Source organism: Vidua chalybeata, chromosome 17 (genome assembly GCF_026979565.1).
Source record: "Vidua chalybeata isolate OUT-0048 chromosome 17, bVidCha1 merged haplotype, whole genome shotgun sequence".
NCBI lineage: Eukaryota > Metazoa > Chordata > Aves > Passeriformes > Viduidae > Vidua > Vidua chalybeata.
Window position 1 is genome coordinate 9,117,839 of NC_071546.1, and position 26,331 is coordinate 9,144,169.

At 41.7% G+C, this 26,331-nt stretch overlaps 1 protein-coding gene across 8 annotated transcripts; it reads right to left on the minus strand.

Moving 5' to 3' along the window:
• Positions 1-2,620: 2,620 nt before the first annotated feature.
• On the minus strand, positions 2,621-23,315 carry ARFGAP1 (ADP ribosylation factor GTPase activating protein 1). Of its 8 annotated transcripts, none has more exons than XM_053958290.1 (15): positions 23,061-23,315; positions 22,694-22,831; positions 19,195-19,258; positions 18,249-18,358; positions 17,102-17,273; positions 16,075-16,175; positions 15,315-15,401; positions 14,722-14,818; positions 13,297-13,353; positions 13,079-13,111; positions 11,754-11,783; positions 9,903-9,959; positions 8,530-8,589; positions 7,348-7,424; positions 2,621-6,892 (listed from the first exon to the last, which is right to left on the minus strand). In XM_053958290.1, the coding sequence occupies exons 3-15, from the start codon at positions 19,252-19,254 to the stop codon at positions 6,565-6,567; spliced, it is 1,269 nt and encodes a 422-aa protein (XP_053814265.1). In that variant the 5' UTR covers positions 19,255-19,258; positions 22,694-22,831; positions 23,061-23,315; the 3' UTR covers positions 2,621-6,564. The 8 variants fall into 8 exon arrangements, with proteins under 8 accessions (XP_053814265.1, XP_053814264.1, XP_053814266.1 ...); XM_053958289.1 differs by having other exon boundaries at positions 23,055-23,315; XM_053958291.1 differs by lacking the exon at positions 11,754-11,783 and having other exon boundaries at positions 23,055-23,314.
• Between the last annotated feature and the right edge of the window lie 3,016 nt (positions 23,316-26,331).

The window sequence follows — 26,331 nt, forward strand, 5'->3', positions numbered from 1 at the left end:
CCATCAGAGAGAGGACAGGCATTTAACAGACGTGGGAATGGGGGAGTCTGTTCTGCAGAGGTTTAATTTGACAAGCTGGGATCTCACCAGCAGCCTAGATTACACAAGGAGTATTTATTCCACTCCTTTGATATGCTTTGTGCTCCCTCCCTAGGTCTGGGACCAGCTTAGAGACACACCTTGGTGTGGGCAAGAAGCTTGGGAGAGTTGCAGCAGCCTGAGTTCAGATTCTATCTCTTCTTGTCAGTCCTGCAGTAACCCTGGGCAGCTTGACCTGACTGGTAAAGCCCTGTCTGGGCAGACTAGATTTGTAATTCAAGTCCAGTGCACTGAGCTGCTCCCCAAATGTGACAGCTGATGGCTGGAGTCAATAGGCAATTTGTGAACACAGAATTAAAATAGCAATTCCCTCTTGAATGCTATCAACCTTCAATGCAACAACAACACACAGAAGAGGTTCTGTAAGGAGGAAAATTCGTAGATTGACCTTGATCACAACAGCCTTTATATAGGCTGGCACATCAATTTACATATATTAACCATCCATGTCAGCAGAGTAGGGAAAAAAACATATATACAGGTGGGTTTTGCCCTAGGTACTAAAACACCTTTCCATTGAAGGCAAGATGAGCAATCCAGTGCAGAACTGCTGATATCAAGCAGCAGCACTTCTCAATCAGAAGTGGTGAAATTTTTTTCATAAGAGACACACTCCAGCCTTTCTGCCTTTCCACCAGCCTCAGCAACGCTGAGCAGCCTCTCCGAGGGAGCACACTTTGGCAGGGCTTAGAGGGACAGACAAGAACTGGTTTCCAAAGTGTGCAGAGCTGATAGCACTGGATTTTCCTGCTTGAGCAGCAGTCACCATCCTGGTGAGGTACAACATGACTGTTCTTGGCAGTCCTTGCAGCCAGCCCTGCCAGAGACTCAGTCTCTCCCACTCATTCTCAGCAACTGCAAGTACCAGGAGGCTTCTCCTAGGAGATCTTTTCAGTATTTCTTTCATCTCTTCTGTTTTTAGCCAGTTTAAACGTTGCCATCAGGGCGGTGTTGGTGAAATTCAGATTGAAAGCAAGGCCGCATTTGAGGATAAATCCAGGGTGGTTTCATCTCACCTAAAGCAAACATCAGCGCCTTGCTCAGAGGAGGAGCTGACCTTTCTTTTCCTGCCTTCCTGAGGAGATGCAGCTTCTTGCTGACAGAGCACAAGTGGCTGGAGCTGACACAGCCAGGCAGCCTCTCCTGGCCTCCTGCAAATCAGTGACTGAACAGCCGAGGAATGATCACACTGCAGGTCTGTCAGAGCTGCAAGGTTTACAGCTTCCCCACAGGACAACACAGCTCCATCTCATTTTCCTCATGGAATTTTCAGTTTTCACCCCATGGCTGCATCCTGCAAACCTCTGCCAAAGCAGTGGGGAGGTGCAGAGCCTCAGGGGGGTCCCTATGGAGTTTGGGGGGGTGATGATGAAGCTCCTGAGCCCAAAGCCTGCTGCAGATGGCTCCTGTGGACAAACCTTCTGGAACATGAGGAGAGCATAAGGAGGGAAACCAAGACACATCCCCAGTGCCTGCCTGCACACCTCAGAGGGCACGAGTGTTTGTTGTGTGAAGTGAGCTGTGAAGCCCAGTCACCTTCTGAGCCTGCATCTGCCTTGGAGGCCACCTACACAGATCAACATTGGCAGGAAGCTCCAGCTGGACTTGCTGCTGGTTCTGGGATCAGAGCACAGAGTGGGACATGGCAATGCAGCAGTGACCTGTCCTCCCTCAAGTCCAAGCCTTTTGTCTTCTGGTCTCAGTGTTTTCTGGTCTAGACTCCACTTTTTCTATCAGCTTTTACTGACTGTGCTCAGTCTGAAATCCAGAATACAAATCATTGCTTCCTTGGTGTTTTGTTTTTAGGTCATTAACTCTGGATGTTGTCAGAATAAAGGGCCCAAATCCTCTCTCCAGAACCAGCATGTCCTGTTTACTTCCCATGTGAAAACTTTGCACCCCACTCAGCAGCCCTTGCAGGAAGAATGGACACAGCCTGTCCGTGGAATAATACCAGTGATGTTATCAAACACGAATGGCCATTTTTTTAGGTGTAAAAATCAGTAAAATTACCTCTACACAGCAAGTAGGATTCAGTCCTACTGACCAAGAACATAACAGAAAATATTTTAAATTTGCACGAACTGCAGCCATTTGGAGTATTCACGTGGCTGTTTGGCTCATGGAGGAAACTGGAATCTGAATGTGGACCACTACCACAGCTGAAGGATTTGTCAGAGGACTCTCTCTTCTTGCAGGAAAACTGCTTTAAAAGTTACCTTTTTCTGCTGTAAAAAGTGCCTCTGTAGACAAGCTAATAAAATTTCAGAGTACATAAATTTATCTGCACTTTAATTTCTATTTATAGTTCTCCTTAAATAAGGAGGCAAACAATGTCTCCAAGCTGCTCCTAAGAGTTTGAAGTTAGACTGTGAAACTCCAATGAAATACAAAGATGTTTTTGGCTCTATTAATTATTGGCAGCTTCCTTTCTCCTTTGTTACTGGCAGGGAAGGATTTGCCTGACACCAGCACCTGGGCTGAAAAGTAACTGAAGCCTCTTGAAAAAGGCTGACCACCATTCTGCTCCAGATCTCTTTGCTTTATTATAATACTTTTTAAAAGATGACACTGCAGTTCAAGTCCAGAACCACTCTACAGAACAATGAATAGTGTTCACTGAAATCGCCATTCCTGTGAACTTCACAAAAAAACACTGCAGGAAAATTAAAGATACAGTACTCCAGACTGAGCAAGTTTCTGCTGGCATGGAAATGAAAGAGGGTTCTGCAGCTAGAGGCCACTCAGCCATTAGGATCAAACTCTTAATAATGGCCATGGAAATGTTTCTTGATTTCTGTTTAAATCACTGATTGCTCAAACCTTTACCTGGGTCACTGAAATTTAGTATTTCAGCCAGAATAAGCTAAGAAATACTGAAATACTTGTGTAGACTGCTACTCCCCAAGAGGACCACTGTATCTTTAAATGTATCCTGGTTTAAACAAAGGTTTTATCTACACTTGTTAATTATTGCACAGACCATTACACTGACAAGTACATTATGAACCCATGGAATGTTACAGTCTGGCCTGGAAAATAAAAGCAGCAGCATTATCCTTGAGGTCTCAACCATGAGGGAGAGCTGGCCAAGCACTTCTTGAATTGTACTAATTATTAAGAGGTTTCAATACACAAATAAAACATTTTAAAATAATCACCAACTCCCAGGATTATGTTTGGGAACATTCTCCAAGACTTTCACTGTTTTGCAAGTGGCACTTAGTTTGGTTTCTTGACATTTTTCTTGTATCAGACTATCTGCAGGAATCCAGCTGCTCTGTTTTTTTCAAAGTTGAAGCCATACAAAGAAATAAAATCTTGGGTCACCAGGAGATTTGAACCAGCCATTGCAATGTTCAAATGACGCAGCAATTTCACCTACTGCACATCTCCTGGCAGTTTGCTTGTATGACTTAAACCTGTGACTCAGGGAGTGGGATGAAAGGGGAGCAGAGCCCTGGTCACCCCTGCACAGGCAGAGCCCACGGTGACAGCACAGCCCTGCCACAGCACACGCTGATTCATGGCTGGAGCCTCACTCAGCCAGGCAGCCTCAGCTCCAGCAGCCTGCACTCAATGCCTCTGCTCCTCATCAGGCCAAAAGGGGAGGATTTGGGGCGAGGAGGAGGAATTAAAAAATAAAAAATTCTGATTCAGAAACACTTGCTCCGCACATGCAACTTGATGGGATTTTCTTCACAGTGCAGAAACCTCCCAGCCACCTACTCTGACAAAAAGTAAAATTCAATAAAACAGTGGGTGTGCAAAAAAAAGAAAATACCTTCGTTTCATCCACTCCTCTGGAAGGCATGATCACACATTCAGGCTCAAAAAAGTCATTAAAAAATGCCCATTTGCCCATCAAACTGACCAGCTGGCACACTGGTTTTGTGCCTGCAGTTACACCTTCTGCTATTATATTGGTTTATTTGGATCTTCCACTAACATCTTTCTGTCAGTTGCTTCCCTACAACACTGCAGAGAGAGATGGCAACTGTTCTGTCCCTGTCTCAACTGGAGGAAAAATCCTTACCCAAAACTTCTGCTTGAGCAGGGCTCTGGCTGTTTGATTTACAAGATAAAAGTTTCAAAAGCTACAAAAATCCAATCAAAAGAACAAACAAATGGCTCATGCCAAGTGTGGCTGCAAGTGATACATAAATAAACCACTTCTGTCCCAGGCAAAGTTCACAGCTGAGGAGGACGTGCACACACACAGCACAATACCAGTGATTGAGTGGACTGAAATAAAGATTCTCCTGCTACAAGCCATTTCAAGAGGTTTATGAAAGAGAAACTGTAATAAACTTGCACAGAAGAAACTGAATCAGCTTCAGACTGGGCAGCAGACACATTGACAAGGAGGCAACAGAGGTGTAAGCATAAAAAAAACAAAGTTATGTTTGACATGCTATGACAAAGTTATACTTGGAACTGGAGAAAAAGTACAAAAAAATCCTTGTTTTAGTCTGGCTGTGAACTGGTGCCAATGGTACCATGAACAGCACTGCAAACAGAGAGCTCTCGTGCCTTTGGCACTTCCACAGGGTCTGTGACAGCAGGGACACCTTGGGAATGGCTCAGCCTGGAGCAGCACTTGGGTCTGAGCAGCTCTGGGTCCTGCTGCAGAGGCTCAGAGACCACGAGCTTCAGACCACACTCAGGAGAGGCAAGGGGGAAAAAAGAAATCCCAACTCTCACAGAACACGGTGAGAGAAGACTGGAAACATATTCTGTTCACCATCTGAAAGATCCTAGGAATAGAAATACAGACTCAGGCTGTAAACAGAGCTACTTCTACTCAGACTTAAGCCTTTAAAATCTGCTAATTATGAGGAAATTAATTTTCTTTCCTTTAAAAACTGTTGATATTACTATCTGCTCAAAAACCTCTGTGAGGAATAAAGGAAGTGAAGTGTAATTTAAGATAACTTTGACACCTTCAGTTGGTTCTTGAACAAATTAATCAGGTTTTAAAAGAAAAGGCTTTTTAGGTAAGTAATAGGATCTACAAGGTTCACAGAAAGAACTCCATGCTGGAAAAGCAGACCACAGAGAACATCATGATTTGAGTTTTCAAGTGAGCTGATTGTTTTCGTGCTGAGGGTACATTCACAACCCACCCCCCAAAATAAAATGGGATACCTATGATACCTTTGCTGTTAGAAGTCACAATTCTTCTCTAGAAGTCATGGTTCGTGTCATGCAAAGCACTTTCTTGGGTCAAAACTGACACATACTGAATCTCCTGATTCAGTCCTTAATGCTGACCAAGAGTTTCTCGTGTTTCCAAAATAGTGTTTCTTTAACAAGATCCAGGAAAAAATGTGGAGAAATATATGACAGAAACAGAGATACAGCTTGACATACTACAGAATCATTTGGAAAACATCTGTTTAAATTAAATTTTACTATTAAATCCAGACATCTACTCATCTTGACAGGGGCTTGCTGCCAGGCTTTTTCCTAAATGTTCTTGTATTTTCCACCCATTTTTTCTTGCTGGAATCTTCTTTATAATTTTTTTCTTTCACTGCCAGGTTGCCAAACACATGTCCAGAAGGACATAAGCAGCAAAAAGACTTCATTTTTTTACCAGCATTAATAAAATACTACACAGGTAGAATGAAGAAAGGGAAAAAAGAGAGTACATAAAATACTCAAACTGGGGCAAGGGCATAGGTGAGGAAAGAAAACACAACAGCTTTGCTTTTCTGTGTAGCAGAAACTACAATTGAGTGCAAACTCAATCCATTGAGTAATGTGGGCAAGTAGAGCCATTCTGGATATCCCTTGAGAGCTCAGGTCAAACATGTAAATTTACACAAATAATTCTCTAGCTCTAGATTCCTTCTGAATTCTAAAGGAGGAAAATAAGCTTTCAACTACTAAAAAAAAAATAATGCCACAATGTTTAAAAACAAAGCTCCAATAAAAAATATGTTAAAGACCATCTTGAATTGCCAGACCTCCTGTAGTCAGAGCAATCCATAAGGCATTGGAACTCGATGTATCCAGCTGCAGCTTGCCCAGTTAATGGCTGTCTTTCCAAGTCACACCCTGTCCTTTCTTTGCATTAAACACCCCAAATCTCAAATTAGATGAGGACCGGATGAACACCTATTAACCTACACATGCAAGGTTGTGCCATGGAAGTGTCCTTGCACTGATTTCTTTCCTTCAACATCTGTGTTAAGAAAGTTGCTGTAGCCAGCTCAAATAGTGCAAGGAGAATATACTTATCACTATCCTTAAAAAAGGGAGAGCCACCTTTATGTAAGAAAAGATTCAAATGCTACTTTTTTTTCCCTATACCAGGGTAGAAGGAAGGAGAATGAATGGGAAGCACAAACAGATCAGAAAGGTCAGCCATGATACTCCAGGTGTGTGTAAAACTTCCTCCCCTCCATCAACCAGCACAGCCTCCCTTTCCCAGCTGTGCAGAGCAGGGTTAACACAGTTCTAAAAGTCATCCCACGCATTTTTTGTTGCCTTAGGAGGTTTTCTGGTCTTGCTCTCCCCTCCTGTGTTCTCCCAGTTGGTCTCCCAGTTTTCCCAGCTGTCGCTGTTACTGTTCTTGTTGGAAACCGTTCCCGAGCCCCACACGTCCCAGCTATCCGAGCTCTTCTTCTCTGTGGAATTGTCCACATAGGTCCAGCTCTCACTGCTTGGAGATTTATGAGCTTTTGGTGCATCTGAGTTGCCAAAGGTCTCCCAGAAGCTTTGATCTACAGCATTGTTCTGGTAGCCCTCCCCTCCACTGTTCTGGTAGCTGTCTCCCTCAGCTGGTCTTTTGGGGGTGAGGGGGAAAGGAAGGTAGAAATAAATTAGTTATGCCAAACATAACAGTAAAAATAAATGACCCCAAAGAAAGCCATCATTCTACTGCTCTTTGCTTAAAAAAAACCCTGATGATAAAGGAATAATTAAATATTGCTCCAAATGACATAAGCTTGTTGTCTAATTCACAGATTTTTGTTAAGAGATTTAACAGGCCCAAGGAAAGGGAATGTGCATTTGGAGTAAGTTTTAAACCAAAATATGTGCACTGCTTTGTTCTCAGTTTAAAAACAGTTATAAACAAAGTTATATTGAATTCCTCCCTATTACATAGAGGAGGACTATCAGCAGAGACAGAATAAGTTCTTAATATTGAAAAATTACCTTTCACTACTATACTACAGAGAATGTACAGGAGATATAATTATGTTTTCAAAGAGATAGGAAGCAAGAACAAAATATTACCTGTCAGAATTATCATCTGCTTTGCCTGAAAAGAAAGTGGTGACATCTCTCCATCCCTTACTCCCAACTCCCTGAACCTAGAGAAAAAAAAAGACACTCCATTCATTTGGACTGAACCAACACCTCTGCCAAGTCCAACAGCAAAAGCCAGAACGAATTCCTCCACTTGTTCCCATAAACTAAACACATTTAACTCAGAGCTCAATAATGTTTTTGATGGGCAGTTACGTGGTGGATGTAAAGAACATACATTTGACAGCACTGTGCAGCTGGAAGAGGTGGGAAGCAGGTCAGGTTTAGCTTTTTCACCCATTGTTGCAACATCTTTTGAATTCTCTCCTAGACTTCCTTGACAAAAGTACTGGAATTAGTCCTTACATAAAATTAAACTTAATGAAAGCACTGATGTTTTATGATTAATGTAACTTGCATTTCTATTTCTACTGGTCTACACAGCTATTTTCACTCTGTTTCAGCATTATTTCACTACCCACATAAAACAGGCCAAAAGTTGAGTCCTAGAATTGGATTAGAAATACAACTTCTGAAGTGACACTGTGAAAAGTACTATTCTGAGCTAGAGACAGGGAGGATGGATCCCAGAATTCAGCCTGAGAGTTTCCAGGCTCTAAACACAACAGGTAACACAATTTATTTTATTTTATTCAAACAGTACCAAAACCTAAGACACTGAGCTGGCCTATGGGAGAGTTTCCAGTGCTGAGTTTCCCAGTGCTAGAAGACACACACTCCTGGGTAACACCATGCAAATGTTATCCCAGCAGGTGTTAGTTAGTGCAGGATTTCTGTGCTTGGCAGCCTCAGACAGCACTTACCACGTCACCGAGAGCAGCGGAAGGCAAAGGAGAAAGGTGCAGAGCATTAGCAGGTTTTACTGTACCAGTGGAACACAAGCTGTCTCCATATTCCCTCACACATTTTCTTTGCTGTTTATAACCACCCATTGTCCTCATTCAAATTATTAAGAGGACACCACCATGCCTGTGCAGCTTTAAACACCCCAGCAGAAGTGCTGCCTGCTGAAAATTCCACTTTCCAAATGTCTCTATTCAACACAAGCATAGACCAAAGCTGCACTGGGGTTTTGTGTTATTTTTATAAGAATATGGAGACTGGCTTGACTAATTTGGCCTCCTTAAAGCCAGGCAGGCCACCTCATACCTTGCTGGCCAACTGCGATACCCCCGTGGTGACCTCCTCAAATATTTTCCCCTCTTTCACCTATGTGGACCAAAGTATTGGTAATTAGTCATAAAACAAAGTATTACTGAAACCTTCAGACAAGCTCATTTGTGCTTAACAGCTAAAATGTCAAGAAACCCAACCCCAAACTGAATCGAAACAGATTTAAGTCAAAACTAAGTAAGTTAAGAAAATTATATATGAAGTCTGTTAATCTATAGTGGAGTGAATTTCAGTCCTTTGAGTTCATGGGAATTTTCTGTGACTAAAACCCAGTTTGAGGAAGGTATCACACCCAGTTTGAGAAAGGTATCATTTAAACATGGTTCAGGTATCATTACACTACTGCTGAACAATAAAACACAAGTACAAAAAACATCTGCAAACATGAAGCTTTATCAATATATTCCACTGCATAAAAAGGCTATGCTTAGAAATGTAGCAAGTCCCTTTTATTCTCTATCTTTTATAGATGCTTATTTAAATATTAAAAGGGCTTTGAATTTTGGTGGAACACAATACAACAGGTACCTTTCACCACTTAATAAATGGCAGCTGTTCCAAAGCAAGTGACTTTGTATAACTATATAGAGAATACTTATTTCATAAAGTAACACTTATTTAGGACTAACAGCACAACATCCTAAGGGAAATTCATCTCTTTTTTCTTAAACACTAAACACATAATTTCTCATTAAATTGTCCTACAAAATAAAAATCAGCTCAAGGAAATGCACCCTAAAAAATAACTCTGGAAATAATGCATCTAAGCTCTCTAAAATAAGCTGTGGATAATCCTGGGGAATAGAACACCAATTAGAGTCTTCTCCTGTGGTTTGAAATGCCATGTAAAGAATGGTAAATTAATAAAGGTAATGGAAGAGGAATTAGTTTGCAATATGATTAAAACATTCTTTTCAAATGGCTCAAAGATGTTTGACTGAATTAAAATAAAGCTGGCAGGTAGGTAAAACACTAGGAACTTAACACTCCAAGATACAACTACTAATGGATATAAATATATATATATATATATTAAAACAACTGATTTTATATCCATTGAGGGTGCATTTTCCCCTTGTTCCATCTGCCATTACTGAAAGCACAAAATCTATAAAATGGTGTCTAACAAGAGAGAATGTGACAGACTCTGGTGGACATGAGAAAGGAAGGTGGAGGGAATTTACCCTCATTATCATTTCTCTGATAACAGCCTAACTTGGAGTTGTTTGATGTCTCCCTTTTACAAAAAGGCCCCCTGAGAACCTGGGCAGCTGTGGCAGCAGGAATCAACCAGTCCCTGAGTGAGTACAAGCATTTTTCTGCAAGTCATTTACTAGATCCAAAGTTACCTTTTCCTGTGCAGGTTTGAGAACATTTTCATTTAATGTCTGACCTAACTCTGAAGCCTATTTAAAAGCAAAACAAAAACAAAGTCAGTTATATTTTCTTAAAAAAAAAAAAAAAAAACCAATTAAAACCCACAGCAAACAACTTCTGCAGGCTCATTTCTCAGCAGTATCTCCAAAAACACAAGAAGCCTTTAGCTTTGATTCATACAAGCAGAATGAGCTGAAAAGCACACACAGCAAAGTGCTGCAGGAGAAACTAAAAGACAATAAATTAAAATCAGATACACATGGCAATAGATGCCCAGAGCCCAAGCAAAGTCTGACCTTGCACTGGAAGCTGAAGCAATGGTGCAACCAGCAACAGTTTTGACGATGGGCCCCTTGCTAATGCCTGCAGCTGAATATTTGGAAGAACTATCTTCATCCCCCCCTTGTTTTTCCATACTAATTAAATTACTCCTAGAATTAGATCTTTTTGGCTGATTTTCCTCCAATTTCTCTGTCTTGTAGTGTTCCAATTATCATCTGTTAGTAAAAGCCCAAGTGTTTCTGAGCAGTACACAAGAGCTAAAGCTGTGACAGAAGATTTGTTATTTTCTTTAAAGCTCCAGGTTTGCAGGGAGAAAAAAACAATGAACTGCAGAAATCTGTTGCAATCCAGAACAAGATGCACAAGGATATCGTACTTCAGAGGCAGCTTACAAAAATGTAAGCCCATGGTCCAAGTCACAAAATTACTTTCCTAAGGCAAAGCTGACAAGGACAGCAGGTTTAGAAGAGCTTGAAATCATTCCTTGTCTACTACTATAATAAGCCTTTGACAGATTTAAACTTTCTTCAGAATTGCCATATCATACTGAGTGCCTCCAGAATTATCCTGATTAATCCAAAAGGGCCAATATGCCAGGTGCTGAAGTTTCATTTCCTAAGGGTTCATATTTGATTACTACCATTGGTCAGGGTGTGAGCCTTCACTCATGTTCTTCCTGGGAATGGAGCACCTTCAACATCTTTCCTCCACAGACTCCCAGGTGTCTAAGAAGCCTTTCCTTAAGCCACTGCATTCCCAGGATCTCCCCTTTTCCCAGCCATTAGCTCCAGTACTTCTACTCCTTACAGGATAAAAATTCTTTGAGAAGCAAAGGCAAAAGGAAATCCCACTTCCACCTAGTGAGAAACATGAATGCAAATCACAAAGGGCTTGCTACCTTTGGAAGTGAGGCTACAAAGTGCTTAAGAAAAACAAGAAGGGTGTGTTCTCACCTTTAAAAAGCCCTCTGGACTCTACTGAAACCAGCAAAGTGTTTGTTTGATAATAAAGAGTGTAACACACCCAGACTTACAGTTCAGGTGTCCAAGTGGAGTCACTGCTAGAATTAGGAAGAATTCTTATCTGATCTCTTACTCAGCCACATAATTTTGTAAATGTGAAATGGAAAAATTTGGCTACAACTGTATTTTCATCTAAATCACTTCACCTTTCCTTCCTATTGCTGAATTTAGGACAGCACTCTAACCACAATAACAAACATCTCATTCAAGTGTCTGCCTTCCAGCAACACCCTGCTCTTGGCACATTCCTGGGGCAGACATGCAAACAGAAATCCTGAAATCATCAGAGCGTGGACAGCAGCACAGTCAATTTTCAAACAGTGCACAGCTTGGGTATCTCTATCCAACTTCACAAATTTTAATTAGGTTTGCAGAAATGTTACCATACAATGCACACAACATTATTCTAAACAGGTTTGATGTAAGGCAGAGAAAGAAAAGACAGCTCAGGAGCAAATGCACATATTCAGCACCAACAGACAAGGAGTCCATGCACAAGAACAGATGTGAGGGTGTTACCGGCTCTGGCTGCTGCTTGTAGCCCCAAAACTTTACCCAGAGAGCAAAAGAGAAAAGAGCAAGGAAGGCAGAAGCAGCTTTTAGCAAAAAATTGGCAGCATTTTTTCAGGCAAGTTAAGTATCATGAACCTTTTTCAACTTTTAACATCTACTGACAAGAGAAACAGTGAAATGTGTTTGGTCACTGGGCCCCCACATACACTTTCAACCAATGCAGTGCATGAAAAATGAGTTAAATCTATTCTGCAAAGGGTCAGAAGTTTCAGGAACAAAATTTAGCCTTCAGTAACACAGCTTAGACTGTAGAGCATCATGTTGCTGTAGTCCTTGTCAGTAGATGTGATGAGCTTTTAAGCTTAATATTAGTTATTAATAATACTAAAGAAAGAGCAGCTTTTATTACAAAAGGAAAACTGCCAGAGGGAGTGAAGAGGAAGACCTGTAAAAAACTTAGTTTTTCTTAAGCCAAACAGTAAATATTTCAAAGCAGTGAAGTAGGAAGTTTGGGTGCTTTAACAAGACATTTTTGTTCCAAACATCCCCAAGTCTGGCCATTTGAAGGATTAATATCCCAGTGCATAGACCTCTCTGAACACCAGCACCTGCACATTGGTTTTGAGCAATACTTTCTATGCCTATCAGAAGCCAACCAGGCTAATGCTGCACACACACAAGTTGTAGTTCAATTAAAACTCCTGAATCATCTATAAATATCTGCACCTCACTCAGAACTTGGCAAATTAAGAATCCCCATTCTTTTATCATTTTTACATTTGAATTTAAAACTTTTCCTTGCAGACAGATCTTGCATATGTCAGAGCTCTGTGTAATCAGATTTCACTGTCTGTTTTAACCCTAGTCTGATAAATGAAATCCTTTTGTCATTGGTATTTTTTAAAACATACACGAGCAAGTTGATTTATTAATAATATCGAGCAGTTCACACTTGTAACATCTTATTAGGCTTTAGCCATGGGAAGCTGGCTTGCATTGTATTGTATCACCAAGAAAACTACTTGAAGCTAGACCACATTTAAGATTCACAGAAGTAAACCAGGGGTATGTTAAGTTTGCAAGCTCTGCAGCCTCTCCAACACATCCAACAGGAAAAAACAGCAGAGTATCCCTGTTTATCTCTTGCTTAATTTGATCACTGCAGCTGATTGCAATTCCCATGGAATTAAAAGCTAGAACTAAACATTACTGGGCACTATGAAGGAAAAGCACACTGGTCTGCTGATGATTAAATCTAAGTCAATTGGTGCAGGCAAACACATGGCACTTAAAGACAATTAGATGGAATAAAGAGCTAAATCTATAATCACCTTTTGACTTGCTTGAGATCCAAACCTGGTAGCCTGTGAAGAGAAGCAAATACATGCAGGTTTACCTGGAATAAACTTTCAAAGACATGCATTTAGAAATGCTGCATGATCCTCTTCAAGGTAATGGAGCTTTGGCAGAATTTCACAGTGAAAAGAGAATACCCATATCACCACCTCTGGCATTCCACTGCTAACTAAACCACATTTTATTTACTTACACCCTCCTTAGCAGCTGAGGCAATTTTGCTGGCTCCAGTTGTAAAACTGCTCCATCCCTTTAAAGAAAGCAAGAAAGTTGTGAGCTACATATGAATAGTAATAGTAAATAACCAAGTTTTCATTAAAAACAGATCAGCTTAAGTCAAAATGCTTTAATACAGCTTGTCCTGTAGTCATAAGAACTACCTGCTACTGAGAGAAAAATTAGAGCCTCTCACTTAACTGAAATATAGTGATGAACTTCCAGTATTTGTGTGAATTTGAACAAGCCAGAGTGTTTCAGATGTTACTCTTCTAAAAATGGCTACAAGTGTGGGGATAAATCATCCCATGCAGTGGAAGACAAATTGTTTTCCTCTCCAGGATGAAGATCCATGCAAGGAACTCAGCCTCCCAGAAATAAAGGACTTCAGGACACACTGCAATGTGTGTCTGTGCTCACACGAGGGCATTCCAGCCAGGACATTCAGGCAGATCCTGGGCTCAAAGAATGGCTCACAGCAATGGTGTTGCCTCTCCTTGGCTGTCTTAGCTCACCTGCAATACACTGCAGAAGTGCTTTCTGATCTGAACTCTCTGGCCTAAAATCTGTGAGATACCTAGAAAATATCTAGCTGATCTATACCAAGCAGCCTGTGGGATCACCTGGAATATAGTGATCAACCTGTTCAAAGGCTCAGGCATTACCTTTCTCTGGTAAATTCTAGTGAAATTATTTATTTATTTTTAAATAAACAGCGGAACCTGGTGTGAGTATTTAGGCAGTGAGGTTCTACAGAGGGCTGTTGGCCACTAACCTTGGTAGAATACCTTACTGTATTTCCAAATGACTCCAAACCCCAAATATTGCTCAGCACTGTGACTTTGCAGCCCATCAAAGCAGCAGTATGGCCCTGACTGCCTCTGACTTTATTCCCATTTTATTTCAACAATGCATCTTTCACTATCTCTACTTGAATCACGACAACTGTTCAGCCATATGCTGTTATCTCTTCACACCCTGTCACAAGTATTTCAAATGTTTTCATCACTGCTCAGGGCTTCTGGCACCCACATAAACACACATTTCAGTTATCTTCCTCTGAACATCCCTAATATGGTTAACAGATCTAGAGCTATTCCCTACAGGTAATTACATTTTTTTCATTCAGCCCTGTTGATCATTATTTATAATACATTGCGGTATCCTCACTTATTTCTATGAACTGATACCAGACGTAATTCTTAAGTTCTGCTCAAATTTTTCCATTTTGCCTGTTAAAGTCCACCCATATCTTCTTCACTCTTTGAGAATACAACCAATCCTCTGCATCTCTCCATATCCACCTGCAGTCTTTAGTTTCTCCTCTCCATTCATATTCTCCCATACCAGGGGCTAAACCAGAAGAAAACAGTAATTCAGAAAGCTCCAAGCAATTCCTTACCGAGTACAACGAGGACATGGCATTATTCAGGAAGTCATCCTCTCTTTTTGGAGGGTTTACTGTGTTCCCAAACCCCACATAGCGGTTCTCTTGGCCACTGCCACAGGAAAAGGAATATACCTGTATCAGCATGCAGCCATTCAAAACATTAAATGAGAACTGAAAAGTATGGAAAGATGACAATTGTTTTTGCACCTGGAAAAGAAAGTCCTGTAGCACCCAGTACCCAAAATACAAAACTACTCACTTCATAAAAACACCAAGGATCCACTGAGGAATCCTAGCACAATATGATTTCCTCTGTGCAAGCTAATGTGATCTTAATGATTCTCCAGGTTTAACAAATCACTGACATCAGAAAGCTGAGTAAATCCTAATAAAGTGATAAATGAAAATGAGGAAAGGAATGAGAGAAGCTTAATAAATGCCTCTGTTTAACTCAAATCACTGTAAGGTACAACACACAATCAGAATTCCCTGGTTTGGAACCCACCACAATAATATTTGGAGTTACAAACTTTTTCTTCAATGCTTCAAACATTTTATTATGCTAGAAAGAGAGGCACTCAGAAAGTCGGTAAATATTGCATTACCCTTGGTAGGAGCTGACATCGTCATTTAACCAGTCTTCAAAAGCCTTGTCAGAAGAGGCAGTTGCAGTCTGAGATTGTCCAGCAGAACTGAAATAAAACATTGAAGAATCAAAGCCATGTTAAGCAAAACCCATCAGCTCAGCAGTGCAGCTTGATGTATATCACCATAATACAGGTTAGAAATTGATTATTTATTTCATCTATCAAAAAGGGAACTCTAATGCAACCACTAAAAGACATGAAGCTCTTGTTCCTTTGATTTACAACTGCTTTTGCAGTTAACTAGGATCTTTAGTGCACAGAGTAACAAACACCACATGCAAAAGCAGAACAACAGAATTGCTGTGGTAGAAAGCTTTAATGTTCCCCTGGTAATTAGCAGCAGAAGGGAAAAGTCTGATTCTTTTTCCCTGGCATCCAATCCCAAATTGGCACAGCACCACAGTTAAGGTGAGGATGTCACACACTACCTGTGAGTGACACATATGCCTAATTTCAGGTGCATTACAAGTCAGAATAAAACAAACATGGCTTCTTCCCTGCTCTCGCTCACTTCTCTCTGCCATGGTTTAAAGCTCAGGTGCAGGGGATGAGAATTATTACAAAAACAAATTCCTGTTACCTCATACTCCATAATTTCAGCTTGTTCAGACAGCAGCACCAACAGGCAAACCCAGCAGACAAGAAACCATCAGGCTTTGATGTTTTGTCTGCATCTGATGCTGCATCTGTACCAACATTAGCTAAACAGGGCACGTACCGGTGAGCAGAAGACAGAGACATTTTAGGCTGAGGTGGGGTCCAGTTCCTGGCAGGAGAAGTTTCAATGGACCATTCCTTGCCTTCAGCTACTGTAGCTACCTACATGAGGCAGAATAGTCAAGAATGCCAAGTCAGAGATTTCATACAAATTAAAAATGATTCTGTAACACAAGGACAAATCATTTTTTCCAATTTGCTGATGGATCACTTAAATTTTTTTTCACAAGAAACCAATTTTTTTTGACTCCCAGGTTGTGATGTTGAATTGAACCCTGGTTTTATTTCAGGCAACCGAAATAGAAAATTAGACAATTTCCTCAAAGAGGTAGGTTTGGTTTGAAGAGGAAAGACTGGATTAATGAAGAGATGTAAGGACTAATCACAGAGTAATGGAGGAACAGAACTACATTATTGTTGTATGTTACTACATACACTAAAGATTTATCAAAAATCACTTTGGATAGAAATGTACAGCTGAAGTAGTGAACTGGAGTGAACTGAGGACTGAGATAGCTCCACTGACCAAACAGCCGCAACAAACTGCAGCACTGAAAATTGGAGCTACCTCAGCTAAATGCAGAAATGAAAATTTCAATAGAAAACTCTTACAAGACTTGGGAAGAAGCACTCTAAGACCTTTAGGGTCCCAAGAGGGCAGTCCTGGACTGCCAGCTCTGAGGTACCAGACCCTTGGGATACCCTTGGGCTAAATTAGGAAGAGTTACTCGAAATAAGGAAGTTAGTCCAGAAAAGCTCCTGCCTGCCCAAGACACTCTTTTCTAACCCCACCTTATCTCCCAGGTAGGACAACATTCCTCTTCTCTTCTGCCAAATACCTGAGCCATGAACTCATTCAGCTTTATATAAACTCTTCCAGGATTTCACTCTCTCACATTTACCCTTTCAGGAACCACTACAAAGGTTCAAAAAACTACAACTTTCCCTCCTTTCAGAACCAAGAGTTTACAAAGCACTTTGATATTTTCAGATCATAGGGGTGAGGACTCACCTAAAACTGAGCTTACCTGGTCTCTAAACAGAGCTGCAGCTTTGCTGTTGTATTTCTCTTGCATTGTCCAGCATGGATCATAATCATCTTGAGACTCCAAGAACTGTCGGAATTTGCTGTTACCTCCCGCTTTCATTTTCTCCAGCTCAATATCCTTCCACTTGTCCATGGTTACAGAACGCACAAAACTGAAAAGCAGGTTTAAAAAAAATAAAATTAGATCACAGCTTGTTATAATTTCATGCTGTATCAACAGTGATTAAAAAAAGCTTATTACAACCCATCTCAAAAGTTGAGAGTATAAACATGTTGGAGAACACTCTCCAAGTACAGAAAGACAGATCATCTTAAGAAGGTGGGCAGATCCTCACTGAAATAAGCCAAAATCATGTCACTTATTGGCATTTAAAGGAGACAGTCAACAGAAGGCAAGTGACTGAAAAAGCAGTTCCTTCGAAGTCCAGAAATTAATCTAGCCCACTATGTAACAGAAACTTTTCCCATACTTCACTCTGCAATTTTCTTTTTCTGTCTATTATGTATTTTGACAGTTGGACTCGATGATCTTAGAGGTCTTTTCCAAACTTGGCGATTCTATGTCCTCATCTCAGAAATTTCATCTTTTCTTCCATGCCACATACAGAACAGTTCAAAATGCTCCTTTCCTGTGCAACTTCTACTCACTAATGAGCTTCAAATCACCCCTGGAAAAGCAAAGAATGTACTTCTGAATGGCCTCCTTGCTTTGGTGATTTCCCTCCTGGACTTCCTCTCCCTTCCTCATTTGAGTAACTGTTCCCTGCTTTGACCCTATTACATACACACTGTGAGTCTCCAAAACCCATAACAGTTCTTATTCCATAGACTTCCATCTCAGCTGAGCACAATTCTTGGAAAACAACAAAAACTATCACTTATATTACAAAGAAAAAAGAAATCTCCTAAACAGAATAAAGCTGTTTCTTAGACTAGTTTTATACCCAACTAGTTACAGACAAGGCACAGAGAGCAAAGCCCACTTCAGAGAGAAGCACGAAGCAAAACTGCCAACAAAATGTTGGATTTGAGACATTCTATACATTCCAAACCAACACATGCTGTTCACAGCCATAATGAACCCTGAGGTAATGCAATTCAGTCCCATGTCTGTTGGAAAGGCTGACCTGAGGTGAACTCCCAAGCCTCGGTGTTTTCCTGAGCACTCCAGACAGATCCAAATTCCATAGGTCACACTCACCCACTGGGGGTTAAATGCACCACATTCAAAACAGACCTGTGAGTGAAAAACAGTTATTTCTGCAATCTGTCATCACTGTCCATGGGAAGTTTTCACAGCTCAAAAAGGCAAATCATGACAACATCACACATCAAAAATAATTTCAGAAGGAAGGGTTCTTAGTGTTTGGAAACACTTCCCTGATACCATAAACTTCCTTCAGGTATTTATTCATGCTGCTTGGATTATAAAAATTACTGCACCAACTACAAAAAAAAAAACAATGAGGAAATACAGACAAGCAAATGGAAACTACATTGCAAAGAATTCATTTTTATTTCAATTGCAATGCCTTGAAAGTAACCAAACTGAATTCTTGAGGTTTCCTTGGCAAAATAAAAATGCAATATTTAAAGTTTGGAACATATTTTCAGTCACGCTACAGTTTGGCAGTAAATGGTAGCAGATCTAAACAGAATTTTTTCTTTAGAAATAGCTTTACTGTTCATACAGTGCTACAATTTCCGTTATATGATCAGATTCACCACTCAAGATTTTATGTATTGATATAAATAAAACGGAATCTTTCCATGGACTATCACATTTAAGGTATAATCAAGCTACTTGAAATGGACCACTTTAATTTGTGCCCCAGACACCACCTGTTGAAAAGACCCAGGGGTTCCAGCCTTACTAGAACTTCTGAAATATTTGTGCCAAATATGCAGCGAAGTATTGTAATGCATACACAAGATATCCAAATTTCTATGTTAACATTAGTGAGCCACAGCACAAAGACAACAGCAGCTGTAGCAGACCCCAGTGTACATTTGGAGAAGGTAAAAAGCAAATTCAATTCTACAAAACTGATCTAAACATCATAATTTTCTCACATTGTTCTCATCTTGTGCTCTGACTTCCTTGAGGACTTTCCTTGTTCTTGGACTTGCCATGATTCTGCAAAGGGAGAAAAAGAAAGCAAGTCATGATTATGGATTTGATGTTGGCAGGACGCTCAGCACCTCACAAGCACAGCTAGTTACAAAGAGCCTGGAATCTAAACCACTGACTCACAACCAGCTGCAGAGGAAAAACACACAAACCAAACCACCATAAACCCCACAACCTTATTTTTCCATTCACTTTGCACTTTTGGGGGGATTTAGTCATCTTAAATCCATCAGTGGAAAGGTGTAATTCAGTCATGGCTGAAAAGTGGGCGGGGGGTGATAAACACAGGAATTCTTCGATGTCACAAGTGGTATCAAAACAGACTCTACTGGATGCTGCTCCCTGCATCCACTGCCCTCCCTGAAAGCACTTCCTAACATCCACGACTTCACATGCACACAACTCATCAGACCTATGCCAAAAAATAGCAGAAACTCTTACACTTCGGAGTGCAGAACACATTGCTAAAAGAGCCCTTTACTAGATGACACAAGAATTTGTAATTTTCCAGAAATATTGAGTTTGGTTGTCAACTGAATTCTAAGAAATTAAGGCAATTCTTGGGCCTTTTACACAAAATAGTATTGTAATTCAACAGGCACGTCTCGCTGGCAAACCACATCATCTCACTCTAATTTTTATGACACAGAAAACAGCAGGGAGCAGTGGCATGCTATGGGTAAAATTCACATTAAGACAAAAAAAAGTGATTTACACACAGTACACAGCTTGGAAAAACCCAAAGTACACAAAGTACTCATGATTTGAAGAACTACAGTGTAGGGTGCAGCATAAGGCTGCAATTTAGATAAAAAACAAATTCTTATTATCAACTAATAGCATCATATTTAACTTTAAATAAATAACATTCTCCCTTTTTCTCCCTTTTTACTTCCTCTCCATCTTGTAATTTCTACTCCAGAAAACAAACTTCTAAGATGTAATAAAAGACAGAATTCACCAAGCTGACTAGAAACAGCACCAACTACTAAATGTCAAGTTTACTGGCCAGTCAAGATACAAAGCATAAAGCAGCAGGTTGGTATTTTCAACAAACACTGGTGTGAGGGGCAAAAATGCCTTTAGGCAACTCTCTGTTCACTGTGCTGTTTGACCAAATAATCAAAAGTCCTTAGAACATCAATAAAATTAACAATCTCACAATCATTTTAGAAGGTAAATGTTACAAACAACAGCCCTAGGGGATGGAGGAAGGATGTATCTTAAATAAATAAAGGAAGGGTGTTGAAAAAGGTAAAATGCTACAGGTAAGGAAACATTTCATTTGTATGACTGACATCAACTTCAATCTCCAAAGCAAAGCAGTACAATGAATAGTTCTGTGCATCACCTGCTAAGATAACGACTCAGAAAGGAAAAGCTCAGTGTTGTACCTACATACTGCCACTGCTAAAAGCAGAGGGTGCTTGTAGCCCAAGTCACTGCTTTTTATCTAAAACACTTATTCCTCTGTAAATATGTTGTTGACAAATGCTTAATTCTGTGGAATTTAAGGTGAAGTGCTTTCACTGATGTTTAGAATGTGCCACCTTTTCAGTCTTAATTACTTTGTACTGGGCAAAACCAGGTAATTGTGACAAAAGTCACTGCAAACAGTGGTGAATAAAATCTTCCTGTCATCCTACATTAAAATAAAACTGAGCACAGTTATTTTTATCAATAATCTAATAAAAATTGTGTAACCTTAAGAACAGGAGAATGAAAGTGTGTCAAGTCAAGACTCATATAATTAAACACACCTTTTCCAATAGCACTCCAATAACATTTAACCTTCCACAACTCACTCATGTGCATGTGAGCAGGGAGGGAGACAGCACTACATGCATTTGCTCAAGTCCTAAATAACAACCATAAACACATTTCTATGACTCCCAGTCTCTGTCTTCAATTCCACTATCTGTCCCTGGTGAGATAATGTAGAATTCTTCCTCTGCAGTACAGAAATTAAGTAAATAACTCAGCAAGAATAGCCAGACAGACAACAGTGCACCCTCTGGGCCCTCCTCTCTGCCGTTATTGCTGCCTGCTCTTTGCATGCAAATATCTCTTCCTCAGGAATTAATTTCCCCAGCATCTTACTGTACATTACTGACAGCTTCCAAAGCTCCTCTCTTTGGCTGGACGTTCAATCCTCTTTACTTCTACCCTTCCTTTGCCATTTTTCCTCCTTTTTTACAGATTTTCAATCAGAATAACCAACAGAGGCAGTCTACATGCAGAGGCCTTCCAGCCTCAATGGCGATGAGCACTGCTGGAGCTGAACAGGAAAGCCTCTTCCCACTCCAACTCTGCACATGCCAGGAATTGTCTACAAAGCAGAAACAACAGCCAATATCCAGCCCCCTCCAGAGCTTATACATGAGTTTCACATCTCCAGCTCCAAGGTGACAGAGGAAGCAATTGCTTTTGGTTCTGCCATAACTACCTTTTTTAAAACAAAAACTGAAAGACTTTGGCCAACTGCAGTCTGAACATACACCCATTCCACATGCACCAAGCTCCCTGCTCAACCCACGTCTGTCTGGTGGGAAGGCAGAGCTACACCCACACCATGACATCCAAGAAAAGGAGGAGGTAACTAAAGGCACCAGCTTTTCATCTTGTCCTCCCCCACCAAAGCATTTGGAAATAAAGGACAAAGTAAAAATGTCATGTTCTAAGCTTTCTAATAGGTAACACCTTTAGAGGTGCCCAGTTTACTTTTAATGATTTTCTCACAAAGTTTTAAGGGTTCAAATTATCATTGATTAGCATCAAAAAACAGCACCCTGGTAACTGACTGGATATATAACCAGTGCTGTTTAAGTATATAAACCTGTGCTGTTTAAGTTTCATGGCTAAATACTGAAGAAAGAAGCCACCTGAAAGAAATATACATTGTTTTGATCTAATAGAAATAGACATAAGCAGTGAAGAAAATTATTCATTTCAGAGTAAGTTTCCATTGATGAATATAAATATTTTTGACAAGGGTTCCAAAGTTGAAAGAAACAGCTTCACTCAAACAAATCTCACACTCTTATTTCCCAAACAATCTGCTCCCAGAGCAAAAACTAGATGTTCACCATATGAGTTTTCTGATAATGAAATCTTTAGTTTGCTAAACAAGCAAAAAGAAGTGGACTAGAAGTGGAAATAATACATGGTAGGACCTTGCTCCTCTGATAGAGCAACAAATTCCGAGCCAACCCGTAAAGGGCTTTGCAATTCAGCACACGAAGAGTCAGCGGGTGACGTGGCCTGGTGACTTCATGGTGCTGAAGGCTCCCTGTGAGTCCCACCAGTGCAGAAAGGCACAGAGGCTGAAGAAACCGTAGCAATCTCACAAAGCGCCCATCTCCATGGAGCTGGCACGGTTCTCCTTCGCAAATACATCAAAGACCGGTGCATACTTTTAAAGCCGAGCAGTTTCACACTCACCCGCCTCACCCAGCGCCTCGCAGGGCCGAGAGAAGGGCGATTCCTTCAGGCACACCTGCGGTACCCCGATCCCAGCGGCGTCCTGCAGCCTCCCTCAGAACATGGCCGGGTTCCGCCGAGCCCTCCGGCCTCTGCTTTCTAGGCAAGAAAATAACGCAGAAATAGCTGAAACAGCGGGCAGGGTGATGCCTGCTGCCCGCCACGCCAGCCTGGCACCCGCACCTCGCCCGCCCTCGGGACCGTCCTGTGTGACAGTGCGGGGGCCGGGCCCGAGCGCCGCCACCTCAGCGCTGGGCTGGGCTGCGGGGCACGGGCGGCCCCGGCACGGCGAGCCCCGGCGCGGGGAGCCACGGAGACGCACCACGACCTTGAGCAACACTGCCGCCCCTGCCTCGGTCCCGGTCCTGATCCCGGTGCCAGTTCTGAACCCGGTGCCGATCCCGGTCCCGGCCGCGGCCCGGTCCCGCCCGGCGCCGCCGACGTTGCAGGGCGCGAGGCATTGTGGGCGCGCGGCTTAACCCGCTGCGGGCCGGGCACGCCGAAAACATTCGATTAAATCCAACTCCGCGTGCTCCAGAGAGAAGTTTAAAGGATTTGTTTCCACCGAGCAAAGCTGAAATAAAGCTTTACGGCGAGCCTTGCGGGCGCGCTGCTCTCCGTGCGGTTCCAGGCTGCAAAAACGACCCCCGGGGTTTATCGCTGAGGGGAGGCTGCCCGTGAGGGTGAATTATGTGGAATTATGTGTTTTTTCCTCACACACCTATGGATGTGAGCGAAGCGGTGATTTCAGATGATGGCCCATGTTGCTCCCAAGCTGGGAATAGGAGATGAAGGGGCTGGTTGGACCCCCAGGCCTCCCCCACGTCCAGGTCTGCCTGCGCTGCTGTGGTCACAGCTGGAGCACTGGGATGGTTTGGGGTACCCCAATCAATATATGGAGGCGCTAAAGGTACTAAGGAGAATCCAGAAGAGGCCACAAGGATGAGGAAAGGTCTAGGGAAAGCCATTAGAGGAGTGGCTGAGGGTCCTTGGGTTGTTCAGCCTGAAGAAGAGGAGACTGAGGGGAGACATCATTGAGGTCTGTGCTTCCTCATGAGAGGAACTGCAGGAGCATCTCTGCTCTCTGGTGACCAGTGATAGGACACAAGGGAATGGCTGGAACTGTGTCAGGGGAGGTTTAGGTTGGATATTACAAAAAGATTCTTCCCCTAGAGGGGGGTTGGGCACTGAACAGGCTCCTCAGGGAATGGTCATGGCCCCAAGGCGAGCTCAAGGAGCTTTTGGACAATGCTCTCAGGGATGCACGGAGTGGGATTTGGTGGTTTCCTGTGCACAGAAACCCCAAAAAGTCTGGGTTGGTACTCGATGATCCTTGTGTGTCCCTTCCAGCTCAGGACTTTGTCTCCAGAGATCCTCCCAAAGGTGAGGGTGGATCAGATGGAAAGAGCGCCCAGAGTTGCTCTGTGGTGCTTGGAAGCACAGGCCAGGCAAGCACAATTATGCTATTGCTAACTTCTTTTTAATCAGCTGTAGGCACAGGGCAATGATTTAATGTTTACATCTGAATCCCACAGAGGCAATACGCTGCTCATTTCAGTGCAACTCCTAGTCTGGCCTCTGTACTTAATAAGTAGGCTATTATCTGACTATCAGCGCACAGGAGATTAACAGGAGCCATTTTCATTACCATTAATGGTGGCTACACACATAATGCCCTCACATCAATGAGAAGATAATGGGCCCTTAAGTGTGCGTTGTGTAAGGCCGACAGAGGAAGGGGTATGAAATATAAAGCAAACTCGGCTTAAATAACTTGCTTTTCCAGTTAAGAAGAAAGTAATCTCTTCTCATAAGCACCATAATTTTCTGGTAAACGTGAACCAACAGGCAATGAGGTTCCCATTACACAAATGCTGTGTTACAGGGTCTAATGAGCATATTAATCTTTGTTTTTCCATATAATTGGTAGATAATCCAGGGATTTGTGTCGGCGTTGGCTCTGCTGTGGTTCTGGGTGAATGTGTGTGCTCACAGCCTGAGCCAGGAGTCATCCTCTACCCCAGACACCGTGAGCAGAAAAGACTCACCTACATGAGGGCTGCAGGATGGGGCTGTCTGGGAAGCAGTAGGAATGAAGGGATGCCACAAACATTTGTCCTCAGCGAGCAAATCAATGTGTGCCATTCCCTGGCAAGTGTGGTTTGCACCGTTCCTGGAATTTGGGATGGGTGCATAGCTCTCTCCCCAGCTCTGCAATGTGTGGCAAATGTCTATTCTGAGATAATAGATAATGCCAAGAAAAAACATTGCAAAGGCAGCCAGCACTGCCTTCCCTACTTGTTCTCTTTATCTGCTTATGAGCTGTTTCTAGCTTGAAACTAAATGACAAATATTTTTAGCACAATTGCCATTGTTATAATTGTTATGCCCAATGTCAAGAACATATGAAACATGATGATAAGGAACAAATTACAGCATAAAATAATACAACACAGGCACAGTATCCTTGAGCTGTTTTCCATGTTGAGATTTTCCAGATAGAAATAATTTTGCTTGGCTTCAAAAGGACAATATGCAAACATGTAAAGGTCAGTCTGATTTGAGAGCACAGAAAACAGCTAGAGCCAAATTCTGCAGAGATTTCATGAATAAGTTCACCATAATTGCAGTGAAGAAGACTAATAGCAAGTGGAGACTTACTAAGATAAGCTACCTAGTGTACAATTTTGCTTGTAAATTAATGATGGGATTGAGACTTCTTAGGGGAAAAAAAAATCTCTGGAATAGGATTTAAGCCAAAGAGCATTCATTTTCACTTTTTCCTGTTTTACAGATTTACTAAACCCTTTCTAAACTATTAATAAGACTAGATTTTGGTTATTAAATACTGCAGTCCTTGACATTAATGAAGCAGCATTACCTCTCAGTTTAAATCACACAAAAATACATGAAAAATTCTCTTCTAGAACAGCTGAAAGCCTGAGCTTCAAATATTAAAGGCAAAAGCCTTTTTGGACTTGTTTACTGATGCCTGTGTGGGCTGAATTACAGCCCTCACTAGTAGCAGCACTTGTCATGAACTGAGAAACTGTAAATTTTTATTGCCTTTTTCCCTCCCAACACACCTGAGATGAGCCACTATATCAGAATGTCACAACACTTAAATTGAGGGGGAACAAGAAGAAAAGCAGATCCCATCTTAGATAAATCTACTTAATAAATCCGAGGAGCAAGGAGCGAGGAATGGAGCTGTTTGCATGATGAATGTCACCACTGGAGGTCTGCGTTGTCACTGTGTGTGACTCATGTAACTGTGTGAACAAAGTACACCTGTGAATGTAACATAGAAGTGTGGCTGTAACTGTGTGAGTCAAAATGCAACCCCAAACTCAGCCCTTCTAGTGCCAGGAGAAGTCTGGGTAATTGGTGGGACTGTGGTAACACCCTTTTCCTGCAGGGTTTTTTGGTACTCCTGCTCTGAGTAGCACCCTGGGAACTGCAGGTTGTCACCTGAGCCACCAAAGGCTTCACCTCATTTTCAACTTCATGAGCTTGAGAGTTCAGAGTGACTTTGGGGAGGGTCTTATTTTTGTACATCTCGACAGAAGATTCCTACTAACCTTATGTCACATAAAAAA

Bases quoted from the DNA above. Each gene is read 5' to 3' on its own strand.
- ARFGAP1 (XM_053958290.1), bottom strand. From the start codon at position 19,254: ATGGCAAGTCCAAGAACAAGGAAAGTCCTCAAGGAAGTCAGAGCACAA. The intron at 14,819-15,314 runs GTAATGCAATAT...TTCCTGTGGCAG, and splicing joins GATGTCAGCTCCTACCAAGG to TGGCCAAGAGAACCGCTATG. The intron at 8,590-9,902 runs GTAACTTTGGAT...TGGTCCACATAG, and splicing joins TCAAACCTGCACAGGAAAAG to GTGAAAGAGGGGAAAATATT.